The sequence below is a fragment of the Poeciliopsis prolifica genome, unplaced genomic scaffold, assembly GCF_027474105.1.
Source record: "Poeciliopsis prolifica strain line A6 unplaced genomic scaffold, Auburn_PproV2 SCAFFOLD002, whole genome shotgun sequence".
Classification (NCBI taxonomy): Eukaryota; Metazoa; Chordata; class Actinopteri; order Cyprinodontiformes; family Poeciliidae; genus Poeciliopsis; species Poeciliopsis prolifica.
Window position 1 is genome coordinate 24,171,104 of NW_026562377.1, and position 25,284 is coordinate 24,196,387.

The window sequence follows — 25,284 nt, forward strand, 5'->3', positions numbered from 1 at the left end:
TATTGTTTTGTGTTGCTACTAATTTGGTTTGCAGATGTTTTGAAGTCTCAGATTGTTGTCCTGGGTTTCTATGCTTTATTGGGTTTGAAATTAGAGTAATAAAGTGTATTTTTAATATAGCAAAAGAATGTAGAAATAAAATATATTTTGTTATAAACCTGGTTCTTCTCCTGTGTTAAAAAGTCAAAACTCTCCTTTTTCTCTCAATAGCAGAAAATGTGTTTATTTTATGTTCAGATTTTTGGAAAGCAAAACATCCTTACTGTTACCAAAAAAATATCACTGTCATCATTAATAATATCCCGAATTATAATAGAAATGTCAAAACTGAGCTTATAGAAAACAGGAATGTAGATGGTTTCATATATTTAAAATAAGATTATTAAAAGTTTAATCTTGTTTTAGACATTTTCAAGAAATTGCCCGCTTTGGCAATTTTGAGAAATAGAAATTTTTTTATTAAGTTTCTATTTCATTTATTTATCGTTGATACGATTTAAGACAGAAACGTGTTTTTGGGAATTTTCATTTTTTTTCGGGAAACATTTCTAGCACAGAGGTCAGCAGACAGCGCTGTGATGTAACCGCTGTATTTAAAGTGAGCAGCAGGTCAGCAGGAGATAATCGAGGCTGGATTTTAATCTCATATTCGCCGGTTGACCCCCAGTCGACCCCACCGTGGCTCCCGGTGTTCGGTCCCCTGTCCTTATGGTCCCGATCGCCGTCTCTGTCTGCGGGAGGAAATGAAACGCTGCAAGGAAAGATGACAAACAAAGGGGATAAAATCTAGCAGCTCCTCAAGAGGCAACAGCAAGAAAATTAAATAAATAAAAATGGGTCTTTAAATTATTTTAACAACTCCATCATGCTGATCTCATCAGTGTGCAGACTTTATCACCGAGTGCATTTCCTGATTGTGTCGGCTATTTCTCTACTAGAAAAAAGAGTCTGCATAATACACACACACACACACACACACACACACACACCCACCACACACACACACACACACACACACATATAGTAATTACAGCTTGGTAGCAGATGAAAGTCGTCGGATTTCTCTCAGATGAGTTCATTCAGATGTTCAAAACAAAGTCTGAGTGAGTGTTTGTGCCCACTGAGGGCTTCTTTAGTGACTCTTGAAATACGTAAAGCGGTTTTATTTTGTACACTCGCTCAAAAAAAAAAAAAAGAATCCTCTTTAGTCTGCAGGACGTCTGAACAAGAGGTCACAGGCAGAATCCAGGGGAACGCAACGAGCAGACGGTGAGAATCTGCTCATTAACCGGCACGATCCGACGGGCTGGGGGTCAAAGGCCAAGTGTTAACAAGCGGCAGGGGAGGGCGGGCCGGGCCTGCTGGACATGGATCAGAAAAAAGAGAAAAACATAAAAATAAAAAAAAAGCATACATTTTCTTCATTTTTTTTTCAGGATAATTAAGAACGCTAGAGGGAAAACTAAAAAGAAACAAGGAGACGCGACGCTTTTGCAAAGCTTTTATTAAAGAAGAAAAAGAAGTACAGGACTACATGACGGCCCCCTGTCTGCACACCCAGACCAGACGCTTTAGTCTGACAACAGGCTGGAAGAATTTACTCTGATCAACACAAATTAAAAAAAAAAAAAAATTAGCTCCTTGTGGCACAAAGTGTCCAAAATTAGAAAAAAAACCCACTGTATTTACTTTGGTTAGAAAAGAAATAAACAAGGTCAAATCTTTGAGGCACGGCTGGATCAGACGTACGGCGTCGTGATCTGATGAAAGGCACTTTTACAGGCGACCGGGGCCTCGAGTCACACTGGAAACTATATCATGCTTACAGGAAGTGAGAACACGTAAAACATGGGAACACTGTGCAGATAACCTGCTCATAAAGCCGACGCCGACAGGCAGGCAAGATTTAGTTCACTCTGAAATCAGAAACTCTTCTTCATTTTAAAGGGACAGTTCAGATTTCTGAAGTTTTGGTGTAAAATAAAGGGAGATTTTAGTTGATTTTAGTGTCTCAAAGTTCTGCAACACGGAGACTCATAAACCAAATGTCGCAGTGTGCTTGGTTTCTCTACCAAGATAAAGAACTTGGTTGTCAAATAAAACAAACAGAGGGCCGTAATATTGACGAAGAACTCTGAGGACTCGGGTTGCCTAACCTTCGCTTCCTTCCTGCTTGAGGCGCTTCGTTCTGTCCACCGACCTGATCACCTTCTCACCCCGACATCCAAAAGCCTCACATGCCGATTTCTGAGTTTATGCTAGTTTTTTAAAAATTTTTTATAAGGAAAAGTCAAATCAAGGCAGAACTCGAGAGTTAAGTAAAAGTCTCATTAGCGCAGTTATTTCCATAGTGTTCGCATGGTAATGATATCACCGTGACCCACTCACATCTACAGTGAGGCCATATGCACTGCAGAGAGATGACTTCTGTTGTCATTACAACATATAATAGGTAAAAGAAATAACAAGGAGAGAGAATACCATAGTTAAAGTGTTTTTCCGAAATTAAATCAGAAAATGTTTTTTATTGGTCTTCAGTTTCCCCGGTGTTTTGCTACTGGAAGGTTCTAGTGTTACTCATCAGGGTCGCTACTTTAATCCTTGATTTACCCGACCATCCACATTTAAAATGTTTCACCGCAGTTTGTGGGCGGAGCTTGTGGGCGGAGCTTCCCCCCCTCTAGGAAACGACACTCGGCCAACAAAATAAAACCGTTTCAAACTTCACACGGCGCCTGGAACCCCCCCGTCATAAATACTCACAAGTCTGACTGGAGCAATTCGACTGAAGAGAGAAAAAAAAAGAAACCAATTGTTCATCTGGCACATTAAAGATGGTGATTGAAAAAAACAAAAACAAAAACTTCTCAGGAAATCTTTCTTGGTCCCTTGTTCTCCCAACAGCTTTAATCTAACACTACATATAAAAGCTGAGCTTAAATGCCAACATACAGCACAGCGTACCGACGTCAGCCTGGGTCTCAGGTTTTGCTATAAGGCCACTTACATTCCAATATGTACACGTAAAATATTTCCTTATTCGTCATTTCATTTTTCTAAAGTGTCGATGCACTTAATGTTGAAAATTGCATAGGAGTGTATTCATTTTTATCTCTTAAAACTCTTAAAATAAAGGGGGTGATACTACACTCATATATATATATATATATATATATATATATATATATATATATATATATGTAAAATTTGCATCCATCTGAAGAGAAGTGGGATGATTTCACCGTTTAGGCCATTTGAAGGCAACCTACTGAATACAGCAGAGTCGGAAAATAATGGGCCGTAAAGGCACCAAACGTTTTGTTCTCGACAGGAACTGATTGTTTGTACTGAGAGTAAACAGCGTTTAGCGTTTAGCATGTTAAACCAAGGAAACGGGAAATGCTGAGGTTCAACGCCGGGTCTTTGGTGTGGGTTCACGCGGCGGTGGGCTTGGATTCGACTCGTCGCCATGCCGTTTTTACCCCCTAATGTTTGTCGCTTGTGCATTTTAGAAACACTTTAGGCGGGAAGAGAGAGAGGAGAAAAAAAAAAAAAAGGACCAGCATTCAGCCACACGCACGAACATGTCCAGCCATGACCTCACCTGCAGGGTGGATCCGTGTGAGGCAGACTGGACCTTTAGAGGGAAGTCTGAGGAAAAGCATTTGGGTTGATGAATAATAACTCATGCAGCCTGACTTCAATGAAGCCCATATAGATGGTGACTTATGATAACACCGGGCGACGCATTATTTTCTGATTGATACCCAATATGTGAATATGAAAGGCAGCAGCTCACTTCCTACAACTAGAATCTGGCTTTAAAGCAGAGCTCAGTAACACAAAGCCTCCCCGCAGTGGTTGTACCGTGTTGGTGCTACGTGTCGAAGGTGAACACATGATGCTGTTTCTCCTATCTTACGATGAACATAAATACAGAGGGATATACAAGTGTGTGTGTGTGTGTGTGTGTGTGTGTGTGTGTGTGTGTGTGTGTGTGTGTAGCTTCAATGGATGGCGATGTGGGGATGAAAGGAAGAAGGAAGAGAGCGCTTGATGGGTAATCACAGTGGAGCTGAGCGGGGCGGCTGGCTGGGCTGGCTGCTCAGAGGTCAGTGGTGGCCTTGGCGGTGAGCGCCTGGATGCGGCTGGTGTTACAGTTTTTGCAGAGGATGTGTCCATCCAGAGGGTAGCAGCCCTGGTTGTCCCCCTCAGACAGCAGGCAGCCGCAGTCCTGCAACACACACGCTCGCTGTTAAGAAGACGACTCCAACTCCAGGAAGTGTTTGGCCACCATTCAGGGTGCGCCTAAACACTGGCTTTCACAAAGCTCCGTCTATTTACCCAAATGTCCCTCCCATTTATCATAAGCTCCTCCAGACTAGTGGCAGCAAACTGCGCTTCTGCTGAGCCCAATATACAAACCTTTAAATTGTGCCAGACGTTATTGCAAAACACGATGAAATGAAGAAAAAATGTATAGAAATAATCTGCTTAACAGATTATAACAAAGAGGGTTTGTTGTCTTTTATGACTTTGTCTACAAACTTAGTTGGAGATATGTTTTCAAAAGACTCTGCTGCTCTGATTTTGATGATGCTTTATATATAGAAGGTAAAATGCGCTGCACTTTGTTTCGGCAGCGTGTCTGAAAGGGATCTTAAAGAGACAGAGGCCAGTTTCAAGGCATCATATGGGACTGCGATGTGAAGTCAGTGTTTGATATACATACAGAAAACAACAGAAAACAACTGATAGTAACTTAGTTACTTGACTGTGCTCTAAAATGTCACTATGTGGCTGGAAAATACTTGATGAATATTCAATATAAATTCCAACAAACGTGGGGAAACTGAAAATGTTTCACCAACATGCATACAGGCAAAAGGGAGTAAGATTTAAAACTTCTCTCTCCTGATTCTGGCACTGAACGACTAGAATTAATCGTGTTAATCTAGTTGTTAAATCTGACAATTTAAGTCAGAGGAAAAAATGCTTCTCCAGGCTCCAATTTTTCCCCTCGAAAACCCGAATCACGCTTGTTATCGCGAGTCATTTTTACAGTGTAAACAGCATTTAAAAGTGCACTGACTTGTCAGTCTGTTCAATCGCTCTGCAACCTTGCAGCATTTACAGCTTGGATTTTCAATATGCCTGTTTTTGTTATTCGCTGTGCAGCACCTTGGCCTTTTCTGCTGTTTCTTGACAACATTATGAGTGGAAAAAAAAGAGGATGAAAAAAGTGTTTCCTGAAAAGACCCAGCTACGTTATAATGAATCACGTCTGTTTATGTCAGAGTGCAGAGCAACTTCTCTGATCGCGTCGGAGAACATCGGCGCAGCAGGACTGGAAGGAAGCTTCCAGATTTACCTCAGCTGACCTTTTCTAACAACGAAAAGACAACAGACACCTCGAGTCCTGGAGGACGTCGGCACAGGTGAACAAAAAACGAGCGCTGCAGCTACATTTATGATAAAGCACATAATTTCTTGCTGTGAATAAAACCTTTCCAGCTCAACAGATATCTTCACTTGCTCGGTTGGAAATGGCTCGGCCGAGTGGTGAAGGAGGCCGAGCAGAAGGTCAGCGAGGTCAGAAGTGGCAGTGAACGTCATTTGAAAAGAATCTCAACGTCAGACTTTTCAGTTTCACATTTTCAAATTCAAAAATGTGAGAATATGAGTCAAGGACTCGTTCAGGTGTATCAAGGACAGACATAATGCAGATGGAGGAACGGACTCTGAGAAAAACCTGATTTCATTTTTAGTTTGGGGACCAGAGCTCTAGTATGCCAGGGGCCGGTTCCGATGCTTCCTCGAGAATTAAAACATGACAACTGCATTTTTATTCAGTAATTCAATGCAAATAAGTGAATGTTGTGTAATTTCGAGGTTAATTACACACAGACTGAGTTTATTACAGTGAATAAAAACCCAAAACCTGAACTATACGTGTCTGTGTACTGAATCTGGTTTCCTATTTGCTTAAAAAAAAAAGTAATTTTTTTTAGTTTTATTTTGTTCAGTAAGTAGAAGGAGGATAGAGTTGTCATTATCATCCCTACTGCCTGCAACTAAAGCCTACAGTCGACCTCTGCCTCCCTCCTTCCTGCTCCATCCTTTCTGGCTCCCTGGTGACAAACTTCTTCTCTTGTTGAGCCTCTTCAGCTGAGCTAATCCGCCTTGCTTTCCTCTGACCTTTCCATCTGCCAGCAGCGCCGCGCGCTCGCACCAGCGCGGCTCTCTGACAACGTGATGAACTCCGTCTCCTTCAGCCGGGCACACATTGTCTCGGCGGCACTTATCGGCTAATCGCGCGGGCTTCTGACAGACTGGCTGCGGTGTGAGTTCGTGAACGTCGCCCGGGAGAGAGCAAAAGTTATTTCGGAGCTGGAAAGAGAGCGATGATTCACTCGTCTCTCCTTGAAAAGGGTGACTCAGGGACGAGCTTGCGAGTTCAGGCTTCACGCTGCGCATACCTGGCAAAGAAACACACACACACACACACGTGTGTGTGTGTGTGGACACGTACCTCGCAGCGGTAGCACTTCACGTGAAAGTCACGATCCAGGGCCACGATGCGGACGGTCTCCTCCTGGCCCGGCGCCGGCATTATGGGCTCGTGGCACACACAGCAGCGAGGAGCAAACTTCCTGTGTGAGACAGCAGAGAGGAGCTCAGAACAGCAGCACATGATGATGATGATGATAAAGCACGAGCTGAAACTCTGTGATTCACAAATAAAACTCTATATTTTGTGCAGCTACCGCCTAAATATAATCCAACTTTATTGGCCTGATGTCATATTCTGATCTTAAATGTCACGTTTCAGTCGATGGAAGCAAAAACAAACAAAGAAAGTAATAATTAACTGAAATAAAGCCTTGAAAACATCCATCTTTGTGTAGCAGTTCTAAATAATGTGATTCACTCAGTCACTGAAATTAATTAACTTCTCGATAGTTTTCCCATTTATTCAGATGCACCTGTGCAGTCAGAGCTGCAATGAAATGGTTTAAATCAACATGCCAATTTCAACTAAATACATACATTTTGAAGTGCTTTTTTTTAAAGTTATTGAACTCCTTTGATTTTTTTTTTTTGCGTACACAGTTCCCACGCGGAACCTTTGTACTCGTGTGTTTCCGATACGCCTGTCAATTTGATGCACAAGCAATAGAGGACAAAGCCGCTTCTTTCGGCCATCTGGAGATTCATTTTCGCTCCAAAAAGACAATCTGATGGGACGCTTGAAAAGTCTATTGCTGTGTGAAAGTTAGTTAAACTATCAGCGAAGCTAATCCAGCATAAAACAGCATCTCAATGCTAAAAACCTAAAGAACAGATTAGAAACAAGAAACATTTTTGTTGTTGAGCTCTTAGCATTGAAACGGGTTTTGAATTGAAAATGTTCATTTTGTTGAGATGTAGTTTTCAATTCAAATACGATTCATTTGGTTTAAATGCAGACCCTGCAAATAACTTCATTAAAATCTTCAGTAGCGTTTCACCACTAGTTGAAATGTACTAGTGGCACATGTACTTTAAACACATGTGTGTTTAAAGTTCAAAGCTCACATGTATTTTGAAGAGACTTGCAGTTGTGACTCCAGTGAAGCAAAGGATTGACCCTGAGTGACTGAATACAAATGAAACAATTTATTAGAGTTTTTCTAACAATTCTCCACTACTTTGTGTTGGTGTGCTGCGGAGAATTTAAATAAAATACACGCAGCTTTGGGTTTGTTTTGTGGCGAGATGCAAAAAAAAAAAAAAAAAAAAAGAAGAAAAAAAAGTGCAAATCAGTAGAATTCAGCTAAAACTGATTTTGCTTTACTTTTACTTTAGAGGATTTATAAAGGACAAATTCTTGTACATTTGCATCCATTTGTTTTCTTTTCTCTTGAAACACCGTGCAATTCATTGTTCAACAATGAAACAATGTGGAAAGATTTCCCACACATCAGGCGGTGCAGCTGGTGCTTTTCACTCTGTAGCTTTAAAAAAAAGTTGCTCTGTTTACTGACTGTGCAGAGCAGACATTCAGAGCCTCGTTTACAGAACAAAACTTCACGAGTGTAACTCTGGAAATGCCTTGCGGAGAAGAAGTTTTTCTAACAATAGTAATGAGGATCTGAAAAAAAAAAACCCAAAGGAAAAAAAGAACCTGACTGAATGTAGGTCCCGTTCAGTGACCAGAAGTGAGGCGAACGCTTCCTCTATTCATTCAGTATCAGTCAGGAAGTTAAGGCTTCTGGTGTGGCTGTGGGGGAACCACAGCCGTGCAGCAACAGGGCCGAGGCTCCAAAATTCCTCGAAACAAAGGCCCGGCTGCTATGTGAAAATACACAGCGTGGCACAATGTGTGCGCACACACACACACACACACACACACACACACACACACACACACACACACACTGAAAGCCAGCGGTTTCCCTTCTGGTCACTGAGGAGAAAAACATTTCTGGTAAAAATGCTGCTTACGCAATTCCCTGATGTCTGATGCAGTGACAGGAATGCGCCATTAAATTTCATGTCCACATCTAAGGATCACAAGGCTTTCTCAAAACGTTGACCGTAATCCCCTTCAAGGAAGTCGGAGATCCTGCGTTACCGGCGCGGACCGCACCGCAGCGGTAATAAATAGTAATAAGCCAAAAACATGATGGAGCGTTACGACGGGTTCCTGTGTTTAAATGCTGACGAGAAAATGATCCAGATACTCTGGCGGTGTCTGGAAGGTCCGGCAGGCGGAGCTGCATGGAGCTGGTCGGCATTTCAGGTCATGAACATGTGAGAGGGAAAAAGTCCCACATTCAGAAGCAACATTTAGAAACATGATTCCCTGCATGTACTAATATTCCTTCTGCATTTTGTTACTTCAAACCAACAAACTTCAACGAATCGGTTTGGGATTTTACTAGGGCTGAAACGATTAATCGAATTAATCAGGATGAATCAATTATTGAAATGATGGTCAACTAATTCACTGAGTACACAGACTCACCATACTCAGACCAGTAATAAGCGGGAATAAGAGGGAAACGTTGTTTGTCTGTAAATATGTTTTTGTTTACCTTTCTGACGTAAAAGTTCTGCTTGGAAGTGTTTTGTGCTGCTGACTGGTTGCCACAAGAGATCATTTTATTTTTTATTCCTTTATTATTTTAATTTGAACTACTTTCAGATTATTCCACTAAGCAAAATGGATTTTGTTCTTTAACGAAATGGCAACATTTCAACAATTACACCTCCACAGTTACAAACATCTCTGAAAAATCACTACTGTTTGTTGTCAAAACAGTTTGATTTATATTGATGCTCTTATTTTGAAATGTAACCGGACGCTCTGTCTTAAGGTAGGTGGAAGCGATTGTCCTGGGGAATTCGCTGATGTGAATCTGCTTCCTGTTGTATCGACGTCTTCTGAAACGCTCGGTCACAACAAAAAGCTTGTGAAACTAAATAAAACAACCAAAGCCTGATGCTAGAGAAGTAAATTATCAATATTTAGAAAAAGAAAAGTCAAATGACAGACGTTAATGATGATGTGCTCGTCCAATCGCGTTACAGTTCATTTTGCTCGTCCAATCGGGTCTTTGAGAAATACTTTCCTTCGGAAACGCCTCGGAAAAGTCCCACGAAATAAATAAATAAAAGATTGAAAAGCAACAGCAAAATTTAAAATCTGTGATCAGCATCTTTAAGGCAAACATAAAAAAAAATGAATTTAAGACATTTGACGGTGTTAATTTTGGATGCGTGAGTTTTAAAGATTGTTAAAAGCTGTGTGGACACCCTGCTGAGAGGAGCCCATGCCGCACTGGGACCAGTCGGGCTGCGTACTTATGGAAGTCCTCGATGCAGTGGATGTGGTTGGAGGCGTCCACGGTGAAGGGGATCCCGTCCAGGCTGCGGTGACACACCACGCAGGTGAAGCAGTGGGGGTGGTAGGCCTTACCCGTCGCCCGCAGGATGCGCTCCATGATTGGCTTACTGCAGATGTTGCAGGTCTCCAGAGTGTTCTGCAAACACAAACACACACACACGAAGTTACGCAACAAAGGCCTGCAATCGTCTAACGACTGGCTGACAGTCGAGTCAAGTCCATTTGTACGGCACATTTCAGCAACATTTGAGGCAGTTCAAAGAGCTTCACATCAAAAAAACATCGTAACTGATTATGACACATGCGATAAACATTACATTTTGTCAAATGCCATCATCAAAATCATCAAGTAGATGCACGTTAGATATGTTGGTCAATGTTCATGATTTTATGAACTAAAGGCAGCTGTACACAGGTGGGTTTTTACCCTGGATTTAAAGGATCTCAGTGTTTCAGCAGTTTTGTAGTTTTCTGGAAGTTTCCTCCAGATTAGAGGAGGATCTCCAGCAGGTTTCAGTCAACATCTTCTAACGTGAAACGTATGATTTGAATCTCCGCTTCTGCAACCAACACAGCAGACCTTTTGCCTGAGCTGTCCTTAAATGCCTCTGAAGCTGAAGGAATCTGATTAGCGCCTCCCGCCTCCCCAACCTCCAAACACAAACACAGTCATTTTTCAGCCGCTCTCTCCCTCACGCCATTCTGCCTTATGCAAGAGCGAACGCTGTAAATATTTCCACTTTGTGATGACTGCAGGTTTTCTGCAGCCAGGCGACTGGGCAGGCAGCCCACTGGTGGGGGGATGGCGCGGCTGACGCCCGGCTCTGACTTATCTGTGGCATCTCTCTTCTTAATATCTGCCCAGAGAGGCCATTTGTTATTTCAATATTTCATAAATAACGACTGGCTCTCTAAGCGGCGGCGCTGCTAGAGGAGGAGGGGGGAATATATCATGGGAGGGTGATCAATGTGTGACCTGATGAGGCTGTGTGTGAGTGAGCTGATGGGCCCCCGCTGTCGCAGCCTCTCGCTCAGGCATTTCCTGGATCTCTGCATCGCTCCCCTCCCCGCCGCTCCCCCGTCCTCTCCCTCTGTCTGTGCGCTTGGCTGGGCTAAACAGAGCACGGTTCAGCGGCTCCCATTGGCCCCCGCCGTAGTAGCAAGCTGCCTCAGTGTTTCCAAACACAGCTCCGGGTGTGTAGCAACACTGCGCTGCGTCACGCGCTGCCTCCCAGATGCGCTCGGGGGGCCCCGCCGTTTAAAATGACACTTATGTGACCGCTCGGCCGAGGTAAACCCATCCTCTCCACTCCCCGCTGCCCCTCACGCCGGTTGCGTCTCACGCGCACTGACATTTATAGTTTACATGCTAATGAGCGGGAAACGCTGTCCTCCCTCCCTCTTTCCCGTCGGAACGAGGGTCGTTCTCCCCGCTACGTACGGCAGCCTCCTGATAAGACCCTGGCTACATGATGGTGTGGCACCGGAGGGGTTGAAGGAGGGCAAGAAGAGCGAGACGGGGGGGTGGAGGGGGCTGATGTACGACCCGAGGCGGGAGAAGAAAGCGGTTTGAAAAACGGCCGTTTCTTCAAAGCACGCCTGGAGAGGCTGTATTTCATGAAAAGCAATGTGTGCAGACAAGCCCTCACCTCCCTCCCCACACCTCCAACACACACTCCCAAACACCCCTCCACCCCCTCCTCCTCCTCCTCCTCCTCTGCCTCCAAGATGGTAATAGAAATAAACATTATTCCCAGGGCAACATTTGTGTGTAAACAATGTCCATATTGCAATCCTGCGCGATCCTGGAAGTGGAATAAAGCCTTTAATGAGCTCGCTGCTCCGAACCCTTGAGGTTTGCCTCGCGCTCACACACTCTGAGGTAGAGAGATGGAGGGAATGAGGGGGGCGCGCGTGTGTGTGCGCGTGTGAGTGTGTGTGTGTGTGCGAATGTGTTGGGGGGGCATATTTACAACCTGAGAACGCGAGTAAGACACCAGGGCCAAGCAGCACTAAACCATCCTCAACTCGTCTGTCTGCATTCCTACTTCCTTATTCTCATCTGGCCTTCATGTGGGAATACCTTGCCCTTGTTTAGCTTAACTGGAGCATATGATTTCACAGCACACAGATCCTCCGGGCCACTGTAATGAGTTCGCTACTAAAAAGACAAAAAAAAAAAAAAAAAAAAAGAGAGAGAAAGAAAAATTCGTCTCGTTTCCTTCTGATGGTAAGATTTTATGACCTCAATTCGCTCGTGCTGCTGCTCGGCTCCTGTCGTTCTGGCTTTCGCTCGTGACTCGTCTTGTTTGTGGGTTAGGTAACGTTTATCTGCTCTGTTACACAGAACTCCATGATTCTGATGTCAAAACAGAGGAACGTGCACGTGCTCCCGGTCCTTCTGGCCGGGCTGCGCTTCCGCTCGCGGTCTGAGCCGCTCTGCATAAATCAGAGCGTGGCCTCTCGTTCACACGCCGCCGTCCCTCTGCAGTCTGCCACTAGAGGGCTGTATACGGCTGCACATGTCCGACGTGTACAGCTGCTTCTCCCTCCCTCCACTTCGCTGCGTGTGATGTACTCAAGCATATGTATTCTCTTCTTAACCCCCAGCCCCCTCCTCAGCCCCCTTCCACCTCTCTCTCTCTTTCTCTCGCTCTCCTTCCTACATTTGTGTAAGTGTTTGCCCAGAAGGCTAAACAAATGTCTAGGCAGATGAGGTAAAGTGAATTTAGGTCAGACAGCCTCCTGCTGAACCGAGGGGTGAGTGAAGTGCGTTAAAGTCAATTGTGGCCCCCTTTCTCTTGATTTAAGCCGTTTCCTTTTCTGCTCAAAAACTCGACACAGTCCGGCTCGGCTTCTCGATATTTCATAACAGCTTCTGGTGCAGAGCAGCACACAGCTGTCTGTTAACATGAGGAATGTGAGGACAGGCGAAAAGAGTGGAGAAAAGGCTGAAAACCTCTATGTGATGAAAAGTTAATCCTAGCATATTTATTCTATCTTGTGAGTTACTAACTGGTGATTATCTAATTAGTTTTGACTTCAATTTTTAACGGGTAGTGTTATGTAAAAATCTGCTTTTTTTAAGCTTTACATCATGTTGTGATGTAATCCCCTCATCATAAACATATCAGGAGTGTTGCTTTTATTCTTTCATGCATGTTTGAATAATCCTAATCTCCCATGGCAACCGTTCAGCTTTTCAAAACGCCTGGGTGGGCCAAGCTCCGCCTTCCTTCCAGACACAGCTCCTCCTCAGAACAGCAGCTTCCAAGCTTCCGCCTCACAGAGCAGCCTTCCCTACTCAGCTCCTTCAGACTAGCCAGGAGCAAACAGCAAACAGCTGGTGGAACTTCACATCTGCAAAGCTCATTATAGGAGAAAGGATTAATGAAGAAGTCATTTGTGATTTGACTTGTTAATGAAGTAATTTCATTAACAAGTTATTAAAAGTATTTGAAAACTGCATTTTTATTTACGTTCTATAATTTAAATGTAACAAAAAAAGAGAAGAAATCTGCACTGGCCCGATGTAGCTTGTTTGGCCTATCTCTTTGACCTATTAAGATCAAAAGAATTACTGATATATTCAGTTTTGACATGAAGTAGAGCTTCATTAATCAATTATCCCAGGGTAAAAGATGAAAAATGTGATTGAGTCTTCAAACAGAGAAGCTTTGATGATTTTAGAAACCTACACTCATGCAGAGGTTAAAATAAGAACACACTCTCTTCCTCTCAGATCAGAAATGCAACAGACAAAAAAAAAAAAAAAAAAAAGGAAACAGTCCACAGCAGTCAACGCTGGTAAAAACCCAGGCCTGATGTCTTGAAGCAGAAACAAGTCAACACTTGGGAATGTGACGGAGCATATTGCTGAGATTAAGCCGCTTGCCAACAGTATGAACACAGATTTTACACCTATCTGTTGCTTTGTTTGTTCCGTGCGGCCAAGTCGGGCTGAAGGGAGGTCGGAGTGCGGCGAGAACGCACGCAATCCGTGTACTGGCACGGTCAACTTCAGAGCGGTCCAAATTTACAGATGATCTGACTGCGTGTGTGTGTGTGTGTGTGTGTGTGTGTCAACTCCAGAAAGAATGTGACGGCCAGCGTCGGGCCAGGCGGTGTGAATTAACTACACCATAGTGAAGGCAGCTCAATAATATCTAACAAGGGTCTGATGAAAGATGGAGCTCTGCTGCTGCTGCTGTTTGGCCTTTCTTTGGAGTGAACAACGGATACTGACTCCTTGGTGAACTATGAGTCAAAACACTGACCCTCTTACTTCCTAAGGGAAGGTGTCTGCTGATTTAACAAACCCTGACAAGCAGCTTCTCTCCCTTTTTATTGTTTAATGTGGGCCAGTCAAGGAGGACAAAAAAGAAATCCTTTCTCCCAAAAACCATCACGGGCCTAATTACAAAGCGTGGAAGCTTGCAACATGACAGGTGGTTTCATTAACCTGTCAGGCATTGTAAAGGATGAGGAATGGGGGGGGGGCGACGAAAATGCTTCAAAGCAGAAACAGCAACAAGGAGATGGAGTCAGGATTGAGAGGAAATAATTTTCTTCTTAAAGAGACATTTCAGCGTGCGAGCCTGCACCGCCAACCTCGGACGTTAGGAAGCGACTTTTGCTGTTGCAGGCTTCGATCTAATTCCACGAGTCTTTCGGAAATCAGTTCAAGCCAGCATAAATACACTAAATTATAAGAAGATCTATTTATATAGACATATATTCAAGTCATCATAAAACTAAAAGTAGATATCTAGTAGTAGACTTTGCTCAGTAGTTGACTGAGCAAAGTTTGGAGACAGAATCAAACTTCATTTGTGGAACATCTTTCATACAGTGTAGTGTACCACAAAGTGTCTAAGGACAAATATTAAACCAAGTAATCGGACAAACAAGTTATTTTGGTAAGACAACCAGGAATTAAAAGAGAAATAAAAATCATTCAACTATAGAAAGCAAGCAACTGATGGAAACACAGCTGTGTAGTTTAGGAAGGAAACAAATACTCAACAAATTTAGAAAAGCAGTGAAGTAACAAAAAAATTCACAAACGTGAGGAACAATTTGAAATATAGAAAATATAAAAAGATGAGTCACACCAAATGGATTATTTTTTGGCACGGACCAGTGGCTGGTCTTTTTTAAAGCTCAAAAATAAATGCGTACAGTTAGTCATGCTAACCTAGCTAACGTGAGATTCTAAAGACTAAATGTCATTTTCAAATACATTTCCTTGCTTTATACAATTAAATAAATACAGTTATCTTGCTGTAACATGCACTGTCATGTCAAGTTTGCTTTTCATATCAATAACTACAGAAATCTTAAGAACGCTAGAAAGAAATATTTTCAAAGCTATTAATTGTGGAGAAAACCAAACCAGCTAAAATGTTCATCTTTCACTAATCAGTTGATTAGTTAAAGTTACTGATGTGTTCAATTTAGGGGCTGCATATTTTGAAAGCTGATTATGTCATAGCGACAGTCTGAATTCAAAGGCTCCTCAAGTTTAGCCAAAACTAGCAAAAACTGGTACCGACAGATTCGCTAAAACGAGGCAAAACTGGAATTAACACACTAGCTAAGGCTAACCAAAACAAAGCTGGAAGATCACTGGAGAGAAAACATGTTTTCTTGTAAAGTACGATAGATATCTTAGATAGATGCTTTCATCTATTTAGTGGTGATTTACTCATCAGTAAAAAACTAACAGAACTAAGGAAATATATTTTTGCATGCCTTTGCATATTTGAAGTGAATGCATTTTTCACAAGCAGACCTGACAAAATAGCCTCTTAGTTTCAGACAATAATGCTTCTTTTGAGATTGAACTCTTAGTTTCCCCCCAACAAAAGTGGTTTCCACCTGTGAGAAGCAGCTTGTGAGATATTTTGCCCCATGAAATGCAGCAAGTGGACTGAGATTTCGGGAGCCACCTTTAGTCCGCTCGTGGAGCAGGAGAAGGATTTATCACATGTAGGGGTTAAAGGATGTGTTACTGCGTTCTGAAGCCAAATCACAGCAGTGATGGCCAGCTGGTCCAAATCGATGTTCTGCAGCCCGAATCTGACCTGAGAGTCCTGATGTGTTCACATCCACAGCCTCTGGCATTTGGCGTACAGCTTTTATATCCGATTGCTTTCCAGAGAGCGGTTCCGACATCCCGAGTCCACTCATCCGTCCGCGGTGTGTCTAAGCATCAGGATTGTATGGAGACACGCAAACAGGACTTGACACCTTCACAAAATCCTGTCTTTTGACGAGCGTGTTATGTAAATCACCGACTCGTATCTTCTTGTCTGCTGCCCATAGTCGAGGTGTGCGTGTTGTTTTGTTTACGTGTGGGTGTGAGTGAAAGCGTGTCATGCAGCGGAAAGCGATTCCAGTAATGGCTTGCTAACTCTGAGGACTCAGTGACCTTAAAACCATCAGCTGCAGATGTCGCGGACGGAGGGCTTTGTGACACTCCACTCAGTCCGGACGAGCGATCCGAGATTTGGGTGTCTTTGACCTGGAACAGTTTTTTTCTCCGAGTGTGGTGTGGCACGCTCGGCTCGGCTCAGCTCATTGTGTCAGTGTTAGAAATTCACACCAGTTTATAGATGACCAGCGCGTGCAGGAATGGGGTTGCATCTTGCCAGAGCCTCCCAAGTGAAAGAACCCTGCTGGAACCATCTCAGGAGTCCCAGCCAAGTGGGATCCTTTTTCCGTCTACTTGAAGTTCTTTCACAGCCGTCCGGACAAACTAATCTAACAGCACACGTCCGGTGATGTTTGCATTCTGCTCTGCTGCGTGCTTTACTTGTTCACTCAGACATCTTATTCTAGCTGCGTGATAACATCAAACCAGATCCAACGTAGAGAGACAGGGTTGACATGCAGCTCATGACTTGCTCAGGCCTTTCTTCAAAATAAAAAAGGTGGCAGCAGGGCCCCCCTCTCCCCACCCAGATCCTTCTCTCCCTCTCTCTCTGTCTGAGTTGGCCTGCCTGTCTGCCTTAAATTCAGGCTCCGCAGCAGAATGCGACCCCTCTGGACTTTGGGCAATGTCTCCTGCTCTGGTTACAGAGAGAAACTGACAAAGACCCCGGCAGTAGTGCGCGCATGCCATGAGTTGGACTGACATTGTGGTGGGTCAGCAGTGGGTCACAGAGATTTTCTTCTCCTGCTTGCTCCTGTCGAGGGCGGCTCGGGGTGTTGGACCAACAAAAACACTTCAGGAGGCAAACAGAAGACGTAAATCTGCTCACGTCTGTTGTCGAAACAGTGGGGTTTGTGGTTATTAAAAGTGTTTTGCAAAACTCAATTTGCTTCTACTTCTGAAATAATTTGAACAAATCAGAGACAGTTAGAAGGATCTCACAGTAGGTGTAAAGTATCACTTGCTAGTGAGGAGAACAGACGCACCGATCTGATATTAATATCAGTATCGGTCCTGATATTGGAAAAATTTCTAGATCAGGTATCGGTGGCATTGAGTCAATCCACAAGGACAAATCTATTCAGTCTAGTTCTATGCTTTGTGCTTTATCCTTAACTGTACATTATATTTAGGATTCCTAATTGCCTCATTTGCCTTTTCTAAACAATTTGAAAGAAGGTTTATTGCAGTTTTTTTTTTTTACATATTTGACCAAGGTGGTTTCTTCATTATTTATTTTACTTTGGCTATTGTAGACCTGATGGTGCTGACTGAACAAAGTAAAGTTATATTTATATGTTTGAACAAATAATTGGTGTATTTAATGTTCTGTACTGGTGCAGATTTATCAACTAAATATTTAATTCAGTACAGTCTGTGTTTTAGCGAAGGAGAAACGTTTTATGGCAGTTTTCCTGTATTGGACCAGCTATTGGTATTGGAATTGAAAAAGTAGATCTGTGCATCCCTAATGAGGGGTGCCTGATATTTTGGCAAAAAATATAAAAATTCAAATTTTTATTATGTTGCTTTTTTGATAATACACAATACATTGGTGTAAAGTTTAAATTGGCAGTTTCAAGAAACAGATGTTGAATGAATTTACTTTGTAAGAAAGACACAATTGTATTTTGTTTTATGGCTTACCGACAGAAGAAGAAGTCATGCATTAATACTTTATTATTCGAGTATATTTGCATATACAATATGCAGCAATTTACATACATATTCATTTTGTATGTCATTCAGTGCTTCGAGTTTAGAGGAATGTGCCTTTCTGCTGCGTTTTACAATCTGAAGCATTAATCACTGAGTGTAAAAGCGTCCTACCAGGACTCCATCGCTCATTTTTTCTTGAGGTTGTACGTTATGATTTCTCAGGTCAGATCTTTTAGTTCTTTGACCCGAGGAAAAGAAAAAAAATCCCTCTTCTTGATCAGATGTAGTTGCTGTTTGTGACTAAAGAGAGGTCAACAGTGATCTGACTCCAAAAATAGGTCAAAATCACTATGGTTTGTTTTTAGTGCAGTTTGCTCTGTGAATCTGGTGCAGAGATGAACAGAGCAAAACAGCGACAGAAACCCTGAGAAAGGCTGCACTGCTTTGTGTATTCTAACACCCTGAGTGCTTCTCCCTCACTCGCCTGTAATAGATAGGACAGCTGCATTTCCTGTAGCACGGGGTCAGTAATAAAAAGTAATGACTTGCTTGAATTCTGTGGGCTCACACCCACTGTACAGCACAAATTATACACGCACATAATTGTCTTGGCAAGTCTGGAGACACATGAAGATGTGAAACCCTATTCATGCGAGTGCTATCTAATTGGCTCTCTCCTTTGAGGAATTAGACCGAGTTAATCACGTCTGAATATACAGAACTCAATTAGAACTCGCCAAGCTAATGCAGACAGCCATGAATATTTGATGACACAGTCAGCAGAAAGCAGAACCTCTGCATGAGCGTACAAGCGGTGTAGGTGTGTACCTGCCGTGTCCTCTCGCCTCGTACGGTGAGCACGCGGAGGGCCCTGAACGCACCGCGCCGGCTGAGGTTTCCGGGATCTGACTACCTGGATATCCATCATGGAGACATGACAGACGTGTGGGCGGAGTGCAGTAATTTCCGATTAGTAATGTATCGCGGCTACATTACAGACTTTCTCCACCTTGTATCTTTTTGCCGATTCCAGTAGAGCCGCGATGTTTTCCGAAACACTCGTCGGTTCCTACGTCCTCGTCGTCAATGACAGTGGCGGTTGGAGGGGGAGTTCTTGGGGGATATCCAATTGTTAGTTTGGAGAGCCAATTGTCCTGTGTTGTAAAGGACATCGATCGCCAGGGGCCCCCAATACAGCTGGCACCCTGTCTGTGGCCCTCCTGGTTCGCCTGGGGAACTTGCCTTTGATACATGGATCATTTGATGATGTTGCCCTCGTTGGAGCTCGGTTTTTGAGTTGACATTCCGCCACCTTGCTAAGAGATGAAGCCAACCTCAACAACAGGCACGCAATCCTATTCTGCATGCACTCATTGCATCCAAACAGCAAACACAGTCCTGCAACCAAAGCACTTTTGTCACAAAAGTTTTGTTTCCATTGCTAGATTAGAAAGATCAGATGATAGAAATATGTGATAGTGTGCAGTCTAAGTCTTTGTCTTTTGGCTAAAAAGTTCAGTTTTGGTTTCATCAGAGCAGAGCATGTGTGTTAACATAAAGATGAAATGTATGGAGTCCATGAGTAGCAGTTGCTTCGTTGACGGATTCTTCTGTGGATCTCTGTAGCTACTGGAGATTTAGTAGCTCTTTGCTGATTCTCTGAAAAATGATTTTTAGACTTATCCACAAAGTTCTCCCCGACCTGCCTGCTGTATACCTTGGTCTTCATAATCCTGTTTGTTCACTAACGTTCTCTAACAAACTTCTGAGGCCTTCATCATTAATAAATAGGCAGCTATTTATTAATAGTTTGTTGCTGTGTGTGCTTTATTTTGTTTCATCCATGCTTTCTTCTCCTTTAATTACATGGTTCTTTTGTTTGTTGATCACAGACATTGTTTGTGATTGCAACAGCTTGACAACGTATTTTGATAAAGTCGGCATACGATTCGTTATGTTTAGTAACACTGATTCGGTCACACCTTGTAAACTCTGCATTCACCTCAGCGGCAGGAAGCTCTTCACAGCTCTATTCATTTCTATCTCTTGTATTCAAATGAGGGGATGTGGTTATCTGACGCAGTCAGACAAGGCAGCAGCAGCAGTTAGCCGGATTGATATAGATTAGATCAGCTCTGCAGGGAAGAGCTGGGAAATAGAAGTGACTTCACAGCCAGTTCACAGTTTATCCTTTCATTTATTTGGCATCCTATAAAAGCGCATCTGGTTGGGAATCGACTAACTTTGGGTGGGTTGCGGTGCTCCGAAGAACAGTGAAGGTGCAGGGAGTGAAAACGTTAAAGACAGATGAAGTAAAGTACCTCAGGTCATCCAAAACGACAGGCAGGAGAGAAAACGAGAGAGTGGGGTGGAGCGCATTGAAATCAAATGTGAGGGGTAAAGTATCACAGGAGGTTGTTATGGACAGGGTAATGAAGATGCAGATGATTTGCAGTTTATGCTCATAAAGGAGAAACTAAAAGAACTGCTGTACTGCTGCAACTCTGAATTTACATCTTAATATAAACTTACAAAGATTTTCACCCAGGTTGTGACACAGATTGTCTCTCTGAATCGCACCAAACACTAAAACAATTTTTAAACCAGTAATTAACTAAGCACTTCTGGATTGCCAGGTATGTGTGTTTTGAAATGTGAGAAAGGATGTCATGTTGATCTATGACGTTTTGAAAATACTTTCAGAGTTCAGTTGGGTCATGACCGGGTATGTTACTTTTCAGTGACCTCCCTGTCTTTCGCTGCCCCTTCATTCATACGACTGGATCAACTGGACATGTCACAATGAGATCCTTCAAGTGCTAATTGGAGGCTAAATAATTAGTAACTAAATCAAATATGCACTGATGTTTGTCTTAGTTGTCTTCACGGGTAAGTTAATATTATGATGTATTTAGTGTGCACCCTATCGCTAATCTGCTAAAAGCGGAGCTAACTTTTTTAGCTAGTCCTGAAAACACTTAAACAATAAGCTAGCTTTGAAAACTTAGCTTCCCCTAAAGTTTTTTTTTTGTTGATAAATTATAATGTGGTAATTCACCTGGCTGCTTTGTGAAACTTTCAGTTGAATAAAGTTTGACATCTGTGTTGAAGTTTTGGTTAAAGTCAAGAATGCTTCATGTAGCCGTTTCTACGTGGAGGAAGCCCGTTCATGCAGCATGTTTTCACTTCTCATTTCCATCCGTCCCCCCAATAACTTCATTTCAAACAAGAACCACATAGGAACAAAATAAAACAGACATCACAGACTCAATACAATACCTAAGGGCATCAAAGAACATATAAACTATAATGTCAAAATGAAATTCTCGTCTTTCAAGGTCAGATATAATTTTAGGGTTAGTGTTAGCTACTACTGAATTTAACACTTTAGCTTTAGCTTCTGCTGATTACTATGTTGGTGTAGTTCTTTAGCATTAGCAGCAATGAGGTGTTTAAGTCTGAGAAGTCACCAAAAGTAAGATAGGAAACTATTCAAGCACATTTAAGATATATTTAAATGCCAGCTATGAACCATTTGTAAAACAGACTTTGCTCTCACACATTTGGATCTTGTCTTCTTTACAAATATATATATAAACTCACTGCAGAAATGCCACAAAAAATGAATTTGAATGCTGTTAATTATAGTTCTCAAAGGAAAGCCTGCACTTGCTTAAAGTCATACATGCAGGTTAAACCTTTACACAAACGGCCACTAGTCTCCGATTGGTGTGTTTGAATCGCTTACCTTGAAATTCCACTGAAACTTTTGCCAGTGTTACTAGGATTGAGGGAGACGTACAATTATGTTTTCTTTCCTTTAATAATGAAATCAGTTAAAGTAACAGACCAAACAGATTTAGTTAAATTGAGAAGCTATTGAAAGAGGGAAAACAGACAGACAGCTAAAGAGTTCTGACTTTCCAAGACACTCAGGCAAAATGCCGGGGTTAAAAGCTCATCAGCCAATCAGGCTTCCTAATGGCTGCTAGTTCAAGGCGCTTGTCTTTTACAACAGCAGGATGGAAAAGCCAATTTATTTTAAATAACATAAAGATAATGAGCTTTATTATACTTATGGCGTCCGTGACCTTGGTGGTCTCAAAAATTTGGTAAAAAAAAAAAAAAAAAAAGAGTCTGAAATAGATAAAGCTCTTTGTCTCGGCACATCCTTTCATTAGTTTTCTTTAAGAATGAAGCTCGCTTTGTTACTTTTCCTCTAAACCCACTGCCCTCCGGAGGGTCTGCTTCTGAGCACGAGAATCAACAGGAAGGCAGAATGGCGATTCGGAGTCACACGGGACCCAAAACCGTTTTATTTCACCAGAGGCTGAAATAAAATGGTTGCTAAAGATCGCTTTGAAAAGAGACGAACGCAGAACTCGGCAGACCCAAAGTTGGCAGTGGAAATATGACATTTAAGTAACGCGCTGCTGTGGTAACGAGGCAGATTGGATCCGGAGAACAGTAGGCATGGTAACCTGCGTAAGTAATTAACCTCGGTGACTCTTAATCCCACTGCTGAACTTCTTCAAAGACCAGCACGGCTATCAGATATGTGACGGGTCCCAGCTGCTTTCAGCTCTGTTAACTAATGTGCTCTCATGGTTAGAGACACGGCGCCTAAAGTGAGAGCACAAAGAAAATTACCCTTCCTTCCTGAAGGGAAGGAAGGCTTTAACTCTTATAATCCCCACTAATTGAGAACATTTTGACTTTTAAAATGAAGATGTGAGATCTAGAAGAACACGGAGCACGGATGTTCTGCTTTGGTTTCGGAGGTACAGTAAGAACGGCCTTTTATTGGGTGCAACTCACGAGTACCGGATTGGAAAGCCTTTCGTCTTTACCATTACCTGAATCCTTTTTCAGATTCAACAAGACTTCACAATTCTGATTTTTTCCTCACAAGTCAGACTTTAATCCTCTAAGATCAAAAGTCAAAGTTCTGCGAAAAAACGTCAGAAATTCTCATTTTAATCTCAAAATTCTGAACTTTTTTTCAGTGACTCTAATCCTCTTCCACAGACTTCAATGTAATATTCAAAGAAATTTCTCTTTATCGCTCCTTGAAGTTACAGAATATTGACTCATAAATGGACTGGCACTCTATCAATACTTCCTTTTCTCATCTGTCTAGAATGAACATTTTAGGACCAAAGCGTCCTGATTGGACGATGCGTACAGTGAGTTGTTCTGTCACTGGCTTCCTCTGATATCTGGCTTTCTGAGCTCCCGTACGCCGTCTGATTTATCCGTTATTTAGCCAGTGATGCTCTGAATCAACTGGAAGCCACTTCACCAGAGAGCTTTCTTAGAAAACACTTGGTGGCAGTAAAGCTGAAAGCTTCGTTTGTCGTTTGCAGTGATGGACGCCTTGCTGGATGGAGTGTGTGTGCGTGTGTGTGTGCTCAGTCTGTCAGTTCTATTATATGTTTATATACCAAGCAAGTGGAAGCAATAGGGATGGGGGGACACCATCCCTATTGCTCATGAGACAAAAAGCTCATGAGACAAAGAGAAAGGAAACAAAAAAACAATGACGTGCCGATGCTCTCGCATTACCACAATTCTGAATCACTCCATGCAAAACGGGACATTAATTGCATGGCTGTAGAGTTTATCAGCAACAAGGCATATTCAAATAGGCGGCGATAAGTCCGGCGAGGAGGGAAGGCCGCAGCAGTTTGAGGGCAAGCGGTGTGACTGAGGTTGGCTAGAGAGAGAGATAGCAGCTTGTAAAAACCAGGAAGCGAGAGCCACAACGATAACAGGTGTGGGAGAGTTCCTCCACATTACTAAAAGGAATCAGTAACATCTAGGCAAACGGACTGAACGAGGCAAATCACGCTGCGGAAGAGATACGGCTCGCCCGCTTCAAATGCTGCCATTGTTCCCCAACCCGAGTATGTAAAGGCCGAGATAAGCGCCCTGCTGATTGCCTACTTTGATACAAGGCAGTATACTTTGTTGGACGGCAATCAATGTGCAAAAAACGTATTCCTGCAATTCCTGGCAGATGGAGTGGTGGCGTCTACTCAGGACGAGTTTCTCCCAGGGGCGATCCGTCCATCTGGATGACTTCCAACAACAAATGTGACAAGATGCCAATGCCTTGTTGGAAAGAAAATTCATTTCACATGAAGAGAACACATGACCAAAACCAAAAATGGGAAATGAGCTTCCAGTATAAACCTAATCAGTTACCAGTTACGTTCATGGACATCAGATCGGTGTTGTACCCTGTTCCGTACCTTTAGGCAGAAATCCGTTTCCTTCTTAATTTGCAAATTAAGAACAGATCACCAACTAAACCGAATGCTGCTTTTGTGGGGGGAAGCAGTTAGAAAATCTAAAATAAACACAACCAAACCACCTTGCTGCATGTGATCTGAGACATTCCTGGACTGACTGGAGTTTGAAGTTTTGGCTCAGTGGACTCCAACACTCCTCCTCGGAGGCTCGGGGCTTCGAGTTCGCTCCCTAATCGTAACCGAGGCGCACGGCCCTCAGGATGGGAATAAAACAAAAAATTACTTTCATTAAGAAATTCAGATTTCCTCTACCCTTTTGATCTCGTGCCAGAAGAACATTTATGCTGATGAAATGCATAAATAAAGTTCTTAAATGGTCCCATTCCTCTTTAGTGCGCGTGTCGGAGTTGGAGAACCTCCAGACGAGACAACCACAATCACAGTGAGTGCCCCCGAAGAGAGATGACTTCCGAGACGGCCTGCCTCGGCTCCGACTGTCACGAGGCTCGCCGTCCAGACTTTTTCTGCACATCAAGGCATTTTCTGTAGAACACTGAACAACTGTGTTTTTACAAGAATTCGCATCAACTAATTAGTCTTCTAAATTTTGAAAGTGTCTGCTACAAATCAGCAGTTTGTTCAGAGACGCTCCTGTAATAAGAGACTTCATTCCTAACTAAGTTACCTACAGAAAACCTGTCTACTGAAATTACTGTGATTTTAAGCACGTTAAGCTCTGTCACTGCACGTTAAGCTCTGTCACTGCCCACACTTTGCCCGATTACTGCCAGACCTCAGTCACTTCGAAGAATCAAAGAAATCCTGCTCAAGAACAGATGAGAAACAAAGTCGTATATCAGTCCGAAAAGGGTTGATTGATTTTGGGTGATCAGCGATTGGTTGATACTTGCATGCAAAATCGATCTTTTCCATCCGCCTTATCTACCTCCTCAAATGCCTGAAAATCAGCAAGTGTCCTCTTCGTGCTCCCAGAATGCTTTTGAACTCATTTGGCAGAAAAAAAAACTACTTTGGGGCAGCTT

The 25,284-nt window shown here is 42.7% G+C and overlaps 1 protein-coding gene across 6 annotated transcripts in view; it reads right to left on the minus strand.

The window, feature by feature from the left end:
* Positions 1–489: 489 nt before the first annotated feature.
* lpp (LIM domain containing preferred translocation partner in lipoma) overlaps positions 490–25,284 on the minus strand; it is a 166,442-nt gene continuing 141,647 nt past the window's right edge. For 5 of the 6 annotated variants that reach the window (XM_055050184.1, XM_055050217.1, XM_055050194.1 and 2 more), the window contains 3 exons: positions 9,850–10,028; positions 6,533–6,653; positions 1,487–4,234 (listed from right to left, as the gene is read on the minus strand). In XM_055050184.1, coding sequence (XP_054906159.1) covers positions 4,106–4,234; positions 6,533–6,653; positions 9,850–10,028 — 429 coding nt within the window. In that variant the 3' untranslated portion in view covers positions 1,487–4,105. Of the gene's footprint in view, positions 752–1,486; positions 4,235–6,532; positions 6,654–9,849; positions 10,029–25,284 lie in introns of those variants that run through there. The other variant, XM_055050210.1, reaches the window with a different exon arrangement.